This window comes from Bufo bufo, chromosome 8, assembly GCF_905171765.1.
Source record: "Bufo bufo chromosome 8, aBufBuf1.1, whole genome shotgun sequence".
Lineage (NCBI taxonomy): Eukaryota > Metazoa > Chordata > Amphibia > Anura > Bufonidae > Bufo > Bufo bufo.
Window position 1 is genome coordinate 230,651,784 of NC_053396.1, and position 18,827 is coordinate 230,670,610.

General features: G+C 51.7%; 1 protein-coding gene across 1 annotated transcript in view; it reads right to left on the reverse strand.

Annotated features, from left to right (window-relative positions):
- Nucleotides 1-10,221, reverse strand: part of MEIOSIN (meiosis initiator) — a 63,983-nt gene extending 53,762 nt beyond the window's left edge. Inside the window, exons 1-2 of the mRNA XM_040442314.1 lie at nt 10,169-10,221; nt 7,405-7,474 (exon numbers count right to left, since the gene is read on the reverse strand). Of these exons, the coding sequence (XP_040298248.1) occupies nt 7,405-7,461 (57 nt within the window). The 5' untranslated portion in view covers nt 7,462-7,474; nt 10,169-10,221. The remainder of the gene's footprint in view (nt 1-7,404; nt 7,475-10,168) is intronic.
- Nucleotides 10,222-18,827: the final 8,606 nt, after the last annotated feature.

Genomic DNA, 18,827 nt, shown 5'->3' on the forward strand with positions numbered 1-18,827 from the left:
CAGTATACTGTATATATACTACAGAGGACAGTATACTGTATATATACTACAGAGGACAGTATACTGTATATATACACTACAGAGGACAGTATACTGTGTATATATACTACAGAGGACAGTATACTGTATATATACTACAGAGGACAGTATACGGTATATATACTACAGAGGACAGTATACTGTATATACATACTACAGAGGACAGTATACTGTATATATACTACAGAGGACAGTATACTGTATATACTACAGAGGACAGTATACTGTATATATACTACAGAGGACAGTATACTGTATATATACTACAGAGGACAGTATACTGTATATATACTAGAGGACAGTATACTGTATATATACTACAGAGGACAGTATACTGTATATATACACTACAGAGGACAGTATACTGTATATATACTACAGAGGACAGTATACTGTATATACTACAGAGGACAGTATACTGTATATACTACAGAGGACAGTATACTGTATATATACTACAGAGGACAGTATACTGTATATATATATTACAGAGGACAGTGTACTATATATATACTACAGAGGACAGTATACTGTATATATACTACAGAGGACAGTATACGGTATATATACTACAGAGGACAGTATACTGTATATATATACTACAGAGGACAGTATACTGTATATATATACTACAGAGGACAGTATACTGTATATATACTACAGAGGACAGTATACTGTATATATATATACTACAGAGGACAGTATACTGTATATATACTACAGAGGACAGTATACTGTATATATACTACAGAGGACAGTACACTACTACAGAGGGATCTGGATAGATTGCAGGCTTGGGCAGATAAGTGGCAGATGAGGTTTAACACTGACAAATGTAAAGTTATGCCCATGGGAAGGAATAATGCAAGTCACCCGTACATACTAAATGGTAAAACACTCGGTAACACTGACATGGAAAAGGATCTAGGAATTTTAATAAACAGCAAACTAAGCTGCAAAAACCAGTGTCAGGCAGCTGCTGCCAAGGCCAATAAGATAATGGGTTGCATCAGAAGGGGCATAGATGGCGGTGATGAGAACATAGTCCTACCACTTTACACATCCCTGGTCAGACCACACATGGAGGACTGTGTACAGTTCTGGGCTCCTGTGAACAAGGCAGACATAGCAGAGCTGGAGAGGGTCCAGAGGAGGGCAACTAAAGTAATAACTGGAATGGGGCAACTACAGGACCCTGAAAGATTATCAACATTAGGGTTATTCACTTTAGAAAAAAGACGACTGAGGGGAGATCTAATTACTATGTATAAATATATCAGGGGCAGTACAGAGATCACTCCCATCATCTATTTATCCCCAGGACTGTGACTGTGAGGAGGGGACATCCTCTGCGTCTGGAGGAAAGAAGGTTTGTACACAAACATGGAAGAGGATTCTTTACGGTAAGAGCAGTGAGACTATGGACTCTTTACTGTAAGAGCAGTGAGACTATGGACTCTATACTGTAAGAGCAGTGAGACTATGGACTCTATACTGTAAGAGCAGTGAGACTATGGACTCTATACTGTAAGAGCAGTGAGACTATGGACTCTTTACTGTAAGAGCAGTGAGACTATGGACTCTTTACTGTAAGAGCAGTGAGACTATGGACTCTTTACTGTAAGAGCAGTGAGACTATGGACTCTTTACTGTAAGAGCAGTGAGACTATGGACTCTTTACTGTAAGAGCAGTGAGACTATGGACTCTATACTGTAAGAGCAGTGAGTCTATGGACTCTATACTGTAAGAGCAGTGAGACTATGGACTCTTTACTGTAAGAGCGGTGAGACTATGGACTCTTTACTGTAAGAGCAGTGAGACTATGGACTCTTTACTGTAGGAGCAGTGAGACTATGGACTCTATACTGTAAGAGCAGTGAGACTATGGACTCTATACTGTAAGAGCAGTGAGACTATGGACTCTTTACTGTAAGAGCAGTGAGACTATGGACTCTTTACTGTAGGAGCAGTGAGACTATGGACTCTTTACTGTAAGAGCAGTGAGACTATGGACTCTTTACTGTAAGAGCAGTGAGACTATGGACTCTTTACTGTAAGAGCAGTGAGACTATGGACTCTATACTGTAAGAGCAGTGAGACTATGGACTCTGTACTGTAAGAGCAGTGAGACTATGGACTCTTTACTGTAAGAGCAGTGAGACTATGGACTCTTTACTGTAAGAGCAGTGAGACTATGGACTCTATACTGTAAGAGCAGTGAGACTATGGACTCTATACTGTAAGAGCAGTGAGACTATGGACTCTTTACTGTAAGAGCAGTGAGACTATGGACTCTATACTGTAAGAGCAGTGAGACTATGGACTCTATACTGTAAGAGCAGTGAGACTGTGAACTCTTTACTGTAAGAGCAGTGAGACTATGGACTCTTTACTGTAAGAGCAGTGAGACTATGGACTCTTTACTGTAAGAGCAGTGAGACTGTGAACTCTTTACTGTAAGAGCAGTGAGACTATGGACTCTTTACTGTAAGAGCAGTGAGACTATGGACTCTTTACTGTAAGAGCAGTGAGACTATGGACTCTTTACTGTAAGAGCAGTGAGACTATGGACTCTTTACTGTAAGAGCAGTGAGACTATGGACTCTTTACTGTAAGAGCAGTGAGACTATGGACTCTTTACTGTAAGAGCAGTGAGACTATGGACTCTTTACTGTAAGAGCAGTGAGACTATGGACTCTTTACTGTAAGAGCAGTGAGACTATGGGCTCTTTACTGTAAGAACATTGAGACTATGGACTATTTACTGTAAGAGCGGTGAGACTATGGACTCTTTACTGTAAGAGCGGTGAGACTATGGACTCTTTACTGTAAGAGCGGTGAGACTATGGACTCTATACTGTAAGAGCGGTGAGACTATGGACTCTTTACTGTAAGACCAGTGAGACTATGGGCTCTATACTGTAAGAGCAGTGAGACTATGGACTCTTTACTGTAAGAGCGGTGAGACTATGGACTCTATACTGTAAGAGCAGTGAGACTATGGACTCTTTACTGTAAGAGCAGTGAGACTATGGACTCTATACTGTAAGAGCAGTGAGACTATGGACTCTTTACTGTAAGAGCAGTGAGACTATGGACTCCTTACTGTAAGAGCAGTGACACTATGGACTCCATACTGTAAGAGCAGTGACACTATGGACTCTTTACTGTAAGAGCACTGAGACTATGGACTCTTTACTGTAAGAGCAGTGAGACTATGGACTCTTTACTGTAAGAGCAGTGAGACTATGGACTCTTTACTGTAAGAGCAGTGAGACTATGGACTCTTTACTGTAAGAGCAGTGAGACTATAGACTCTTTACTGTAAGAGCAGTGAGACTATGGACTCTTTACTTACTGTAAGAGCAGTGAGACTATGGACTCTTTACTGTAAGAGCAGTGAGACTATGGACTTTATACTGTAAGAGCAGTGAGACTATGGACTCTATACTGTAAGAGCAGTGAGACTATGGACTCTATACTGTAAGAGCAGTGAGACTATGGACTCTTTACTGTAAGAGCAGTGAGACTATGGACTCTTTACTGTAAGAGCAGTGAGACTATGGACTCTTTACTGTAAGAGCAGTGAGACTATGGACTCTTTACTGTAAGAGCAGTGAGACTATGGACTCTTTACTGTAAGAGCAGTGAGACTATGGACTCTTTACTGTAAGAGCAGTGAGACTATGAACTCTTTACTGTAAGAGCAGTGAGACTATGGACTCTTTACTGTAAGAGCAGTGAGACTATGGACTCTTTACTGTAAGAGCAGTGAGACTATGGACACTTTACTGTAAGAGCAGTGAGACTATGGACTCTATACTGTAAGAGCAGTGAGACTATGGACTCTTTACTGTAAGAGCAGTCAGACTATGGACTCAATACTGTAAGAGCAGTGAGACTATGGACTCTTTACTGTAAGAGCAGTGAGACTATGGACTCTTTACTGTAAGAGCAGTGAGACTATGGACTCTTTACTGTAAGAGCAGTGAGACTATGGACTCTTTACTGTAAGAGCAGTGAGACTATGAACTCTTTACTGTAAGAGCAGTGAGACTATGGACTCTTTACTGTAAGAGCAGTGAGACTATGGACTCTTTACTGTAAGAGCAGTGAGACTATGGACACTTTACTGTAAGAGCAGTGAGACTATGGACTCTTTACTGTAAGAGCAGTGAGACCATGGACTCTTTACTGTAAGAGCAGTGAGACTACGGACTCTTTACGGTAAGAGCAGAGACTAGGAAAGTTAAAGGAGTTCTCCAGGCTTTTAATATTGATGACCTATCCTCAGGATAGGTCATCAATATCAGATTGGCGGGGGTCCGACACCCAGCACCCCCGCCGATCAACTGTTTGAAGAGGAGGCGCGCACCGTGCCAGCGCTGCCTCCTCTTCACTGTTTACCTTGCTCACCCAAGCCGCCTCATTCATTTCAATAGGACGGCTAGGTGTAATTACGCTGCTCACCGCTGCAGAGGCGACAGAGAGAAGGTAAACAGCGAAGGGGAGGCAGCGCTGGCTCCTCTTCAAACAATTGATCGGCGGGGGTGCTGGGTGTCGTGCCGGGTGTCGGACCCCCGCCGATCTGATATTGATGACCTATCCTGAGGATAGGTCATCAATATTAAAAGCCCGGAGAACTCCTTTAAGAAATTGTAATCATATAAATATGAGATTCATCAAACTGGTGTAAAGGAAAACTTACAGCAACCGTACAGACACCAGCTGTCATTTGGAATCTAATTGGTTGCTATTGGCAACTAACCCAGTTTCCCTTTACACCAGTTTTATAAATCTCCCTCAAAGAATTCCTTACAACTTCTGTCTCCTCCAGACTCCTCCGCCCCAGTCTCCTCCAGACTCCTCCGCCCCAGTCTCCTCCAGACTCCTCCGCCCCAGTCTCCTCCAGACTCCTCCGCCCCAGTCTCCTCCAGACTCCTCCGCCCCAGTCTCCTCCAGACTCCTCCGCCCCAGTCTCCTCCAGACTCCTCCGCCCCAGTCTCCTCCAGACTCCTCCGCCCCAGTCTCCTCCAGACTCCTCCGCCCCAGTCTCCTCCAGACTCCTCCGCCCCAGTCTCCTCCAGACTCCTCCGCCCCAGTCTCCTCCAGACTCCTCCGCCCCAGTCTCCTCCAGACTCCTCCGCCCCAGTCTCCTCCAGACTCCTCCGCCCCAGTCTCCTCCAGACTCCTCCGCCCCAGTCTCCTCCAGACTCCTCCGCCCCAGTCTCCTCCAGACTCCTCCGCCCCAGTCTCCTCCAGACTCCTCCGCCCCAGTCTCCTCCAGACTCCTCCGCCCCAGTCTCCTCCAGACTCCTCCGCCCCAGTCTCCTCCAGACTCCTCCGCCCCAGTCTCCTCCAGACTCCTCCGCCCCAGTCTCCTCCAGACTCCTCCGCCCCAGTCTCCTCCAGACTCCTCCGCCCCAGTCTCCTCCAGACTCCTCCGCCCCAGTCTCCTCCAGACTCCTCCGCCCCAGTCTCCTCCAGACTCCTCCGCCCCAGTCTCCTCCAGACTCCTCCGCCCCAGTCTCCTCCAGACTCCTCCGCCCCAGTCTCCTCCAGACTCCTCCGCCCCAGTCTCCTCCAGACTCCTCCGCCCCAGTCTCCTCCAGACTCCTCCGCCCCAGTCTCCTCCAGACTCCTCCGCCCCAGTCTCCTCCAGACTCCTCCGCCCCAGTCTCCTCCAGACTCCTCCGCCCCAGTCTCCTCCAGACTCCTCCGCCCCAGTCTCCTCCAGACTCCTCCGCCCCAGTCTCCTCCAGACTCCTCCGCCCCAGTCTCCTCCAGACTCCTCCGCCCCAGTCTCCTCCAGACTCCTCCGCCCCAGTCTCCTCCAGACTCCTCCGCCCCAGTCTCCTCCAGACTCCTCCGCCCCAGTCTCCTCCAGACTCCTCCGCCCCAGTCTCCTCCAGACTCCTCCGCCCCAGTCTCCTCCAGACTCCTCCGCCCCAGTCTCCTCCAGACTCCTCCGCCCCAGTCTCCTCCAGACTCCTCCGCCCCAGTCTCCTCCAGACTCCTCCGCCCCAGTCTCCTCCAGACTCCTCCGCCCCAGTCTCCTCCAGACTCCTCCGCTCCAGACTCCTCCGCCCCAGTCTCCTCCGCCCCAGTCTCCTCCAGACTCCTCCGCCCCAGTCTCCTCCGCCCCAGTCTCCTCCAGACTCCTCCGCCCCAGTCTCCTCCAGACTCCTCCGCCCCAGTCTCCTCCAGACTCCTCCGCCCCAGTCTCCTCCAGACTCCTCCGCCCCAGTCTCCTCCAGACTCCTCCGCCCCAGTCTCCTCCAGACTCCTCCGCCCCAGTCTCCTCCAGACTCCTCCGCCCCAGTCTCCTCCAGACTCCTCCGCCCCAGTCTCCTCCAGACTCCTCCGCCCCAGTCTCCTCCAGACTCCTCCGCCCCAGTCTCCTCCAGACTCCTCCGCCCCAGTCTCCTCCAGACTCCTCCGCCCCAGTCTCCTCCAGACTCCTCCGCCCCAGTCTCCTCCAGACTCCTCTGCCCCAGTCTCCTCTGCCCCAGTCTCCTCCAGACTCCTCTGCCCCAGTCTCCTCCAGACTCCTCTGCCCCAGTCTCCTCCAGACTCCTCTGCCCCAGTCTCCTCCAGACTCCTCTGCCCCAGTCTCCTCCAGACTCCTCTGCCCCAGTCTCCTCCAGACTCCTCTGCCCCAGTCTCCTCCAGACTCCTCTGCCCCAGTCTCCTCCAGACTCCTCTGCCCCAGTCTCCTCCAGACTCCTCTGCCCCAGTCTCCTCCAGACTCCTCTGCCCCAGTCTCCTCCAGACTCCTCTGCCCCAGTCTCCTCCAGACTCCTCTGCCCCAGTCTCCTCCAGACTCCTATTTTCTCCAGACTCCTCTGCCCCAGTCTCCTCCAGACTCCTCTGCCCTCCAGACTCCTCTGCCCTCCAGACTCCTCTGCCCTCCAGACTCCTCTGCCCCCCAGACTCCTCTGCCCCCCAGACTCCTCTGCCCCCCAGACTCCTCTGCCCCCCAGACTCCTCTGCCCCCCAGACTCCTCTGCCCCCCAGACTCCTCTGCCCTCCAGACTTCTCTGCCCCCCAGACTCCTCTGCCCTCCAGACTCCTCTGCCCCCCAGACTCCTGTCTCCTCCAGACTCCTCTGCCCCCCAGACTCCTCTGCCCCCCAGACTCCTCTGCCCCCCAGACTCCTCTGCCCCCCAGACTCCTCTGCCCCCCAGACTCCTGTCTCCTCCTGCAGTATGAGACACAGGATAAGACTAGATTAGTCTCTGCAGATCTAGATGTGACTGGAGTATGAGACATGATGATTATATGAAGATTTATAGTGGTGTTTTGGGGGTCCATTTGGCTGGGGGCCCGGGGCCACACACTCCACATGAGCTGTACGGACAGACCTGAGTACCGCGTTCCTTCCACCGCCCGCCAGGAATGGTCATCGCCAGCTCCTCCATGTCTGCTCCACCTCTGAAAAGAGAATACGCACATCACTCATACACACCGGGGTGTAGTGCAGGCGCCTGGTATAGCAGAGTGGGGGGGAGGGGGGGGGAGACCCGATGCAGCAGAGTGGGGGGGAGGGGGGGAGACCTGATGCAGCAGAGTGGGGGGGGGGGGGGGGGGGAGACCTGATGTAGCAGAGTGGAGGGGGGAGACCCGATGCAGCAGAGTGGGGGGGGGAGACCTGATGTAGCAGAGTGGGGGGGGGGGGGGAGACCTGATGTAGCAGAGTGGGGGGGGGGGGGAGACACCTGATGTAGCAGAGGGGGGGGGGGGGGGACCGGATGTAGCAGAGGGGGGGGGGGGGGAGACACCTGATGTAGCAGAGTGGGGGGGAGACCCGATGCAGCAGAGTGGGGGGGGAGACCTGATGTAGCAGAGTGGGGGGGGGGGAGAGACCCGATGCAGCAGAGTGGGGGGGGGGAAGAGACCCGATGCAGCAGAGTGGAGGGGGGGGGGGGGAGACCTGATGTAGCAGAGTGGGGGGGGGGGGACCTGATGTAGCAGAGTGGGGGGGGGAGACCTGATGCAGCAGAGTGGGGGGGGGGGAAGACCTGATGTAGCAGAGTGGGGGGGGGAGACCTGAAGTAGCAGAGTGGGGGGGGGGGGAGACCTGATGCAGCAGAGTGGGGGGGGGGAGACCTGATGTAGCAGAGTGGGGGGGGGGGGGGACCTGATGTAGCAGAGTGGGGGGGGGGGGGGACCTGATGTAGCAGAGTGGGGGGGGGAGACCTGATGTAGCAGAGTGGGGGGGGGGGGAGACCTGATGTAGCAGAGTGGGGGGGGGAGACCTGATGTAGCAGAGTGGGGGGGGGGGAGACCTGATGTAGCAGAGTGGGGGGGGGAGAACTGATGTAGCAGAGTGGGGGGGGGGAGACCTGATGTAGCAGAGTGGGGGGGGGGAGACCTGATGTAGCAGAGTGGGGGGGGGGACCTGATGTAGCAGAGTGGGGGGGGGACCTGATGTAGCAGAGTGGGGGGGGGGGACCTGATGTAGCAGAGTGGGGGGGGGAGACCTGATGCAGCAGAGTGGGGGGGGGGGAAGACCTGATGTAGCAGAGTGGGGGGGGGAGACCTGATGTAGCAGAGTGGGGGGGGGGAGACCTGATGCAGCAGAGTGGGGGGGGGGAGACCTGATGTAGCAGAGTGGGGGGGGGAGACCTGATGTAGCAGAGTGGGGGGGGGGGGGAGACCTGATGTAGCAGAGGGGGGGGGGGACCTGATGTAGCAGAGTGGGGGGGGGGAGACCTGATGCAGCAGAGTGGGGGGGGGGAGAGACCTGATGTAGCAGAGTGGGGGGGGGGGGAGACCTGATGTAGCAGAGTGGGGGGGGGGGAGACCTGATGTAGCAGAGTGGGGGGGGGGGGAGACCTGATGTAGCAGAGGGGGGGGGGGGAGACCTGATGTAGCAGAGTGGGGGGGGGAGACCTGATGTAGCAGAGTGGGGGGGGGGGAGACCTGATGTAGCAGAGTGGGGGGGGGGGGGGAGACCTGATGTAGCAGAGGGGGGGGGGAGACCTGATGTAGCAGAGTGGGGGGGGGGGGACCTGATGTAGCAGAGTGGGGGGGGGGAGACCTGATGTAGCAGAGTGGGGGGGGAGACCTGATGTAGCAGAGTGGGGGGGGGGAGACCTGATGTAGCAGAGTGGGGGGGGGGGAGACCTGATGCAGCAGAGTGGGGGGGGGGGGGAGACCTGATGTAGCAGAGTGGGGGGGGGGAGACCTGATGTAGCAGAGTGGGGGGGGGGGAGACCTGATGTAGCAGAGTGGGGGGGGGGGGACCTGATGTAGCAGAGTGGGGGGGGGGAGACCTGATGTAGCAGAGTGGGGGGGGGGGGGACCTGATGTAGCAGAGGGGGGGGGGGGGGAGACCAGATGTAGCAGAGTGGGGGGGGAGACCTGATGTAGCAGAGTGGGGGGGGGGAGACCTGATGTAGCAGAGTGGGGGGGGAGACCTGATGTAGCAGAGTGGGGGGGGGGGGAGACCTGATGTAGCAGAGTGGGGGGGGGGGAGACCTGATGTAGCAGAGTGGGGGGGGGGAGACCTGATGTAGCAGAGTGGGGGGGGGGAGACCTGATGTAGCAGAGTGGGGGGGGGACCTGATGTAGCAGAGTGGGGGGGGGGGGGAGACCTGATGTAGCAGAGTGGGGGGGGGGGACCTGATGTAGCAGAGGGGGGGGGGGGGAGACCTGATGTAGCAGAGTGGGGGGGGGGAGACCTGATGTAGCAGAGTGGGGGGGGGGAGACCTGATGTAGCAGAGTGGGGGGGGGAGACCTGATGTAGCAGAGTGGGGGGGGGACCTGATGTAGCAGAGTGGGGGGGGGGAGAGACCTGATGTAGCAGAGTGGGGGGGGACCTGATGTAGCAGAGTGGGGGGGGGGGGAGACCTGATGTAGCAGAGTGGGGGGGGGAGACCTGATGTAGCAGAGTGGGGGCCATTTCTGGAAAGTCCATAAAAGTAGATGGGTTTTATTTGGATTCTGGGTAGCAGCCCTGACCTTCAGCTCCCAGGGGCCCCGAGTAGAGAAGGCCCCGGAGATGTCGCCCCTCAGGCCAGTTATTATAAGGGGGCACACGGCTCCCAGGAGACCTACGTTACAAAATGGAGGGTAAATGGGAAGAAGCACGTGACCCGTGGAGGGCGGAGTCCGTCACTCACTTCCCCCGCGGAGATGCGGACGGCCGGACACGGGCCCGGGGCCCCCCCGCAGAGCCGCCGCTCGCCGCCATATTCCTGGAGGACGTGGATGGCGACCGCTAGAAAACGTCGGCGCTGAGGAGAAAGGCGGAGCTTCTGTGTTAGGCCCGCCCCCATCGAGTATGACTCCTCCCACATAAAAAGCGGGAACGAACTTGGCTCAGCTCTGGATGCGGACGGTCAGTGCGGAGACGTCACTGTGGGGCTCGGAGATGTGGTGCTGGGGTCACACCATGTGCTCCTGACCCCGTGTGTGGGCCCCGGACCTGGGCTATCCTCCACCAGTGTGATAATAACATGACCCCAGGATATCCTCCACCAGTGTGATAATAACATGACCCCGGGATATCCTCCACCAGTGTGATAATAACATGACCCCGGGATATCCTCCACCAGTGTGATAATAACATGACCCCGGGATATCCTCCACCAGTGTGATAATAACATGACCCCAGGATATCCTCCACCAGTGTGATAATAACATGACCCCGGGATATCCTCCACCAGTGTGATAATAACATGACCCCGGGATATCCTCCACCAGTGTAATAATAACATGACCCCGGGATATCCTCCACCAGTGTGATAATAACATGACCCCGGGATATCCTCCACCAGTGTGATAATAACATGACCCCGGGATATCCTCCACCAGTGTGATAATAACATGACCCCGGGATATCCTCCACCAGTGTGATAATAACATGACCCCGGGATATCCTCCACCAGTGTGATAATAACATGACCCCGTGATATCCTCCACCAGTGTGATAATAACATGACCCCGGGATATCCTCCACCAGTGTGATAATAACATGACCCCGGGATATCCTCCACCAGTGTGATAATAACATGACCCCGGGATATCCTCCACCAGTGTGATAATAACATGACCCCGGGATATCCTCCACCAGTGTGATAATAACATGACCCCGGGATATCCTCCACCAGTGTGATAATAACATGACCCCGTGATATCCTCCACCAGTGTGATAATAACATGACCCCGGGATATCCTCCACCAGTGTGATAATAACATGACCCCGTGATATCCTCCACCAGTGTGATAATAACATGACCCCGGGATATCCTCCACCAGTGTGATAATAACATGACCCGGGATATCCTCCACCAGTGTGATAATAACATGACCCCGGGATATCCTCCACCAGTGTGATAATAACATGACCCCGTGATATCCTCCACCAGTGTGATAATAACATGACCCCGGGATATCCTCCACCAGTGTGATAATAACATGACCCCGGGATATCCTCCACCAGTGTAATAATAACATGACCCCGGGATATCCTCCACCAGTGTGATAATAACATGACCCTGGGATATCCTCCACCAGTGTGATAATAACATGACCCAGGATATCCTCCACCAGTGTAATAATAACATGACCCCGGGATATCCTCCACCAGTGTGATGATAACATGACCCCGGGATATCCTCCACCAGTGTGATAATAACATGACCCCGGGATATCCTCCACCAGTGTGATAATAACATCACCCGGGATATCCTCCACCAGTGTAATAATAACATGACCCCGGGATATCCTCCACCAGTGTGATAATAACATGACCCCGGGATATCCTCCACCAGTGTGACAATAACATGACCCCGTGATATCCTCCACCAGTGTGATAATAACATGACCCCGGGATATCCTCCACCAGTGTGATAATAACATGACCCCGGGATATCCTCCACCAGTGTGATAATAACATGACCCCGGGATATCCTCCACCAGTGTAATAATAACATGACCCCGGGATATCCTCCACCAGTGTAATAATAACATGACCCCAGGATATCCTCCACCAGTGTAATAATAACATGACCCCGGGATATCCTCCACCAGTGTGATAATAACATGACCCCAGGATATCCTCCACCAGTGTGATAATAACATGACCCCGGGATATCCTCCACCAGTGTGATAATAACATGACCCCGGGATATCCTCCACCAGTGTGATATTAACATGACCCCAGGATATCCTCCACCAGTGTGATAATAACATTACCCCGGGATATCCTCCACCAGTGTGATAATAACATTACCCCGGGATATCCTCCACCAGTGTGATAATAACATTACCCCGGGATATCCTCCACCAGTGTGATAATAACATGACCCCGGGATATCCTCCACCAGTGTGATAATAACATGACCCGGGATATCCTCCACCAGTGTGATAATAACATGACCCGGGATATCCTCCACCAGTGTGATAATAACATGGCCCCAGGATATCCTCCACCAGTGTAATAATAACATGACCCCGGGATATCCTCCACCAGTGTGATAATAACATGACCCCGTGATATCCTCCACCAGTGTGATAATAACATGACCCCGGGATATCCTCCACCAGTGTGATAATAACATGACCCGGGATATCCTCCACCAGTGTGATAACATGACCCCGGGATATCCTCCACCAGTGTGATAATAACATGACCCCGGGATATCCTCCACCAGTGTGATAATAACATGACCCCAGGATATCCTCCACCAGTGTAATAATAACATGACCCCGGGATATCCTCCACCAGTGTGATAATAACATGACCCCGGGATATCCTCCACCAGTGTGATAATAACATGACCCCGTGATATCCTCCACCAGTGTGATAATAACATGACCCCGGGATATCCTCCACCAGTGTGATAATAACATGACCCCAGGATATCCTCCACCAGTGTGATAATAACATGACCCCGGGATATCCTCCACCAGTGTGATAATAACATGGCCCCAGGATATCCTCCACCAGTGTGATAATAACATGACCCCAGGATATCCTCCACCAGTGTGATAATAACATGGCCCCAGGATATCCTCCACCAGTGTGATAATAACATGACCCCGGGATATCCTCCACCAGTGTGATAATAACATTACCCCGGGATATCCTCCACCAGTGTGATAATAACATGACCCCGGGATATCCGCCACCAGTGTAATAACATGACCCCGGGATATCCTCCACCAGTGTGATGATAACATGACCCCAGGATATCCTCCACCAGTGTGATAACATGACCCCGGGATATCCGCCACCAGTGTGATAATAACATGACCCCGGGATATCCTCCACCAGTGTGATAATAACATGACCCCGGGATATCCTCCACCAGTGTAATAATAACATGACCCCAGGATATCCTCCACCAGTGTAATAATAACATGACCCCGGGATATCCTCCACCAGTGTGATAATAACATGACCCCGGGATATCCTCCACCAGTGTGATAATAACATGACCCCGGGATATCCTCCACCAGTGTGATAATAACATGACCCGGGATATCCTCCACCAGTGTGATAATAACATGACCCCGGGATATCCTCCACCAGTGTGATAATAACATGACCCCGTGATATCCTCCACCAGTGTGATAATAACATGACCCCGGGATATCCTCCACCAGTGTGATAATAACATGACCCCGGGATATCCTCCACCAGTGTGATAATAACATGACCCCGGGATATCCTCCACCAGTGTGATAATAACATGACCCCGGGATATCCTCCACCAGTGTGATAATAACATGACCCCGGGATATCCTCCACCAGTGTGATAATAACATGACCCCGTGATATCCTCCACCAGTGTGATAATAACATGACCCCGGGATATCCTCCACCAGTGTGATAATAACATGACCCCGTGATATCCTCCACCAGTGTGATAATAACATGACCCCGGGATATCCTCCACCAGTGTGATAATAACATGACCCGGGATATCCTCCACCAGTGTGATAATAACATGACCCCGGGATATCCTCCACCAGTGTGATAATAACATGACCCCGTGATATCCTCCACCAGTGTGATAATAACATGACCCCGGGATATCCTCCACCAGTGTGATAATAACATGACCCCGGGATATCCTCCACCAGTGTAATAATAACATGACCCCGGGATATCCTCCACCAGTGTGATAATAACATGACCCTGGGATATCCTCCACCAGTGTGATAATAACATGACCCAGGATATCCTCCACCAGTGTAATAATAACATGACCCCGGGATATCCTCCACCAGTGTGATGATAACATGACCCCGGGATATCCTCCACCAGTGTGATAATAACATGACCCCGGGATATCCTCCACCAGTGTGATAATAACATCACCCGGGATATCCTCCACCAGTGTAATAATAACATGACCCCGGGATATCCTCCACCAGTGTGATAATAACATGACCCCGGGATATCCTCCACCAGTGTGATAATAACATGACCCCGTGATATCCTCCACCAGTGTGATAATAACATGACCCCGGGATATCCTCCACCAGTGTGATAATAACATGACCCCGGGATATCCTCCACCAGTGTGATAATAACATGACCCCGGGATATCCTCCACCAGTGTAATAATAACATGACCCCGGGATATCCTCCACCAGTGTAATAATAACATGACCCCAGGATATCCTCCACCAGTGTAATAATAACATGACCCCGGGATATCCTCCACCAGTGTGATAATAACATGACCCCAGGATATCCTCCACCAGTGTGATAATAACATGACCCCGGGATATCCTCCACCAGTGTGATAATAACATGACCCCGGGATATCCTCCACCAGTGTGATATTAACATGACCCCAGGATACCCGCGGATGAGGCCAGTGAGTGACTGCAGCAGTCTCACGACCGAGCAGCCGGATGGCACATATCTCGGCAGTATGTGACTGGCTCACTTGCCTTGGCGGTGGAGTGTTGGCGGATTCTCACAGGATTTAGCTGTATGGAGGTGAGGGCTCTTCTGCCATACTGCACCGCCTGATGTCCGCCTCCCGTCATGGTCACCATTAGAGATGTTCGCCGCGGCGGGTGAACATATGCGATGTTCGGTCCGCCCCCTATACATCATCCTCCACCAGTGTGATAATAACATGACCCCCGGGATATCATCCACCAGTGTAATAATAACATGACCCCGGGATATCCTCCACCAGTGTGATAATAACATGACCCCGGGATATCCTCCACCAGTGTGATAATAACATGACCCCGGGATATCCTCCACCAGTGTGATAATAACATGACCCCGGGATATCCTCCACCAGTGTGATAATAACATGACCCCGGGATATCCTCCACCAGTGTGATAATAACATGACCCCGGGATATCCTCCACCAGTGTGATAATAACATGACCCCGGGATATCCTCCACCAGTGTGATAATAACATGACCCCGGGATATCCGCCACCAGTGTAATAACATGACCCCGGGATATCCTCCACCAGTGTGATGATAACATGACCCCAGGATATCCTCCACCAGTGTGATAATAACATGACCCCGGGATATCCTCCACCAGTGTGATAATAACATTACCCCGGGATATCCTCCACCAGTGTGATAATAACATGACCCCGGGATATCCTCCACCAGTGTAATAATAACATGACCCCAGGATATCCTCCACCAGTGTAATAATAACATGACCCCGGGATATCCTCCACCAGTGTGATAATAACATGACCCCGGGATATCCTCCACCAGTGTGATAATAACATGACCCCGGGATATCCTCCACCAGTGTGATAATAACATGACCCCGGGATATCCTCCACCAGTGTGATAATAACATGACCCCGGGATATCCTCCACCAGTGTGATAATAACATGACCCCGGGATATCCTCCACCAGTGTGATAATAACATGACCCCGGGATATCCTCCACCAGTGTGATAATAACATGACCCCAGGATATCCTCCACCAGTGTGATAATAACATGACCCCGGGATATCCTCCACCAGTGTGATAATAACATGGCCCCAGGATATCCTCCACCAGTGTGATAATAACATGACCCCAGGATATCCTCCACCAGTGTGATAATAACATGGCCCCAGGATATCCTCCACCAGTGTGATAATAACATGACCCCGGGATATCCTCCACCAGTGTGATAATAACATTACCCCGGGATATCCTCCACCAGTGTGATAATAACATGACCCCGGGATATCCGCCACCAGTGTAATAACATGACCCCGGGATATCCTCCACCAGTGTGATGATAACATGACCCCAGGATATCCTCCACCAGTGTGATAACATGACCCCGGGATATCCGCCACCAGTGTGATAATAACATGACCCCGGGATATCCTCCACCAGTGTAATAATAACATGACCCCGGGATATCCTCCACCAGTGTGATGATAACATGACCCCGGGATATCCTCCACCAGTGTGATAATAACATGACCCCGGGATATCCTCCACCAGTGTGATAATAACATCACCCGGGATATCCTCCACCAGTGTAATAATAACATGACCCCGGGATATCCTCCACCAGTGTGATAATAACATGACCCCGGGATATCCTCCACCAGTGTGATAATAACATGACCCCGTGATATCCTCCACCAGTGTGATAATAACATGACCCCGGGATATCCTCCACCAGTGTGATAATAACATGACCCCGGGATATCCTCCACCAGTGTGATAATAACATGACCCCGGGATATCCTCCACCAGTGTAATAATAACATGACCCCGGGATATCCTCCACCAGTGTGATAATAACATGACCCCGGGATATCCTCCACCAGTGTAATAATAACATGACCCCGGGATATCCTCCACCAGTGTGATAATAACATGACCCCAGGATATCCTCCACCAGTGTGATAATAACATGACCCCGGGATATCCTCCACCAGTGTGATAATAACATGACCCCGGGATATCCTCCACTAGTGTGATAATAACATGACCCCGGGATATCCTCCACCAGTGTGATAATAACATTACCCCGGGATATCCTCCACCAGTGTGATAATAACATTACCCCGGGATATCCTCCACCAGTGTGATAATAACATTACCCCGGGATATCCTCCACCAGTGTGATAATAACATTACCCCGGGATATCCTCCACCAGTGTGATAATAACATGACCCCGGGATATCCTCCACCAGTGTGATAATAACATGACCCGGGATATCCTCCACCAGTGTGATAATAACATGACCCGGGATATCCTCCACCAGTGTGATGATAACATGACCCCAGGATATCCTCCACCAGTGTGATAACATGACCCCGGGATATCCGCCACCAGTGTGATAATAACATGACCCCGGGATATCCTCCACCAGTGTAATAATAACATGACCCCGGGATATCCTCCACCAGTGTGATGATAACATGACCCCGGGATATCCTCCACCAGTGTGATAATAACATGACCCCGGGATATCCTCCACCAGTGTGATAATAACATCACCCGGGATATCCTCCACCAGTGTGATAATAACATGACCCCGGGATATCCTCCACCAGTGTGATAATAACATGACCCCGGGATATCCTCCACCAGTGTAATAATAACATGACCCCAGGATATCCTCCACCAGTGTAATAATAACATGACCCCGGGATATCCTCCACCAGTGTGATAATAACATGACCCCGGGATATCCTCCACCAGTGTGATAATAACATGACCCCGGGATATCCTCCACCAGTGTGATAATAACATGACCCCGGGATATCCTCCACCAGTGTGATAATAACATGACCCCGGGATATCCTCCACCAGTGTGATAATAACATGACCCCGTGATATCCTCCACCAGTGTGATAATAACATGACCCCGGGATATCCTCCACCAGTGTGATAATAACATGACCCCGGGATATCCTCCACCAGTGTGATAATAACATGACCCCGGGATATCCTCCACCAGTGTGATAATAACATGACCCCGGGATATCCTCCACCAGTGTGATAATAACATGACCCCGGGATATCCTCCACCAGTGTGATAATAACATGACCCCGTGATATACTCCACCAGTGTGATAATAACATGACCCCGGGATATCCTCCACCAGTGTGATAATAACATGACCCCGTGATATCCTCCACCAGTGTGATAATAACATGACCCCGGGATATCCTCCACCAGTGTGATAATAACATGACCCGGGATATCCTCCACCAGTGTGATAATAACATGACCCCGGGATATCCTCCACCAGTGTGATAATAACATGACCCCGTGATATCCTCCACCAGTGTGATAATAACATGACCCCGGGATATCCTCCACCAGTGTGATAATAACATGACCCCGGGATATCCTCCACCAGTGTAATAATAACATGACCCCGGGATATCCTCCACCAGTGTGATAATAACATGACCCTGGGATATCCTCCACCAGTGTGATAATAACATGACCCAGGATATCCTCCACCAGTGTAATAATAACATGACCCCGGGATATCCTCCACCAGTGTGATGATAACATGACCCCGGGATATCCTCCACCAGTGTGATAATAACATGACCCCGGGATATCCTCCACCAGTGTGATAATAACATCACCCGGGATATCCTCCACCAGTGTAATAATAACATGACCCCGGGATATCCTCCACCAGTGTGATAATAACATGACCCCGGGATATCCTCCACCAGTGTGATAATAACATGACCCCGTGATATCCTCCACCAGTGTGATAATAACATGACCCCGGGATATCCTCCACCAGTGTGATAATAACATGACCCCGGGATATCCTCCACCAGTGTGATAAT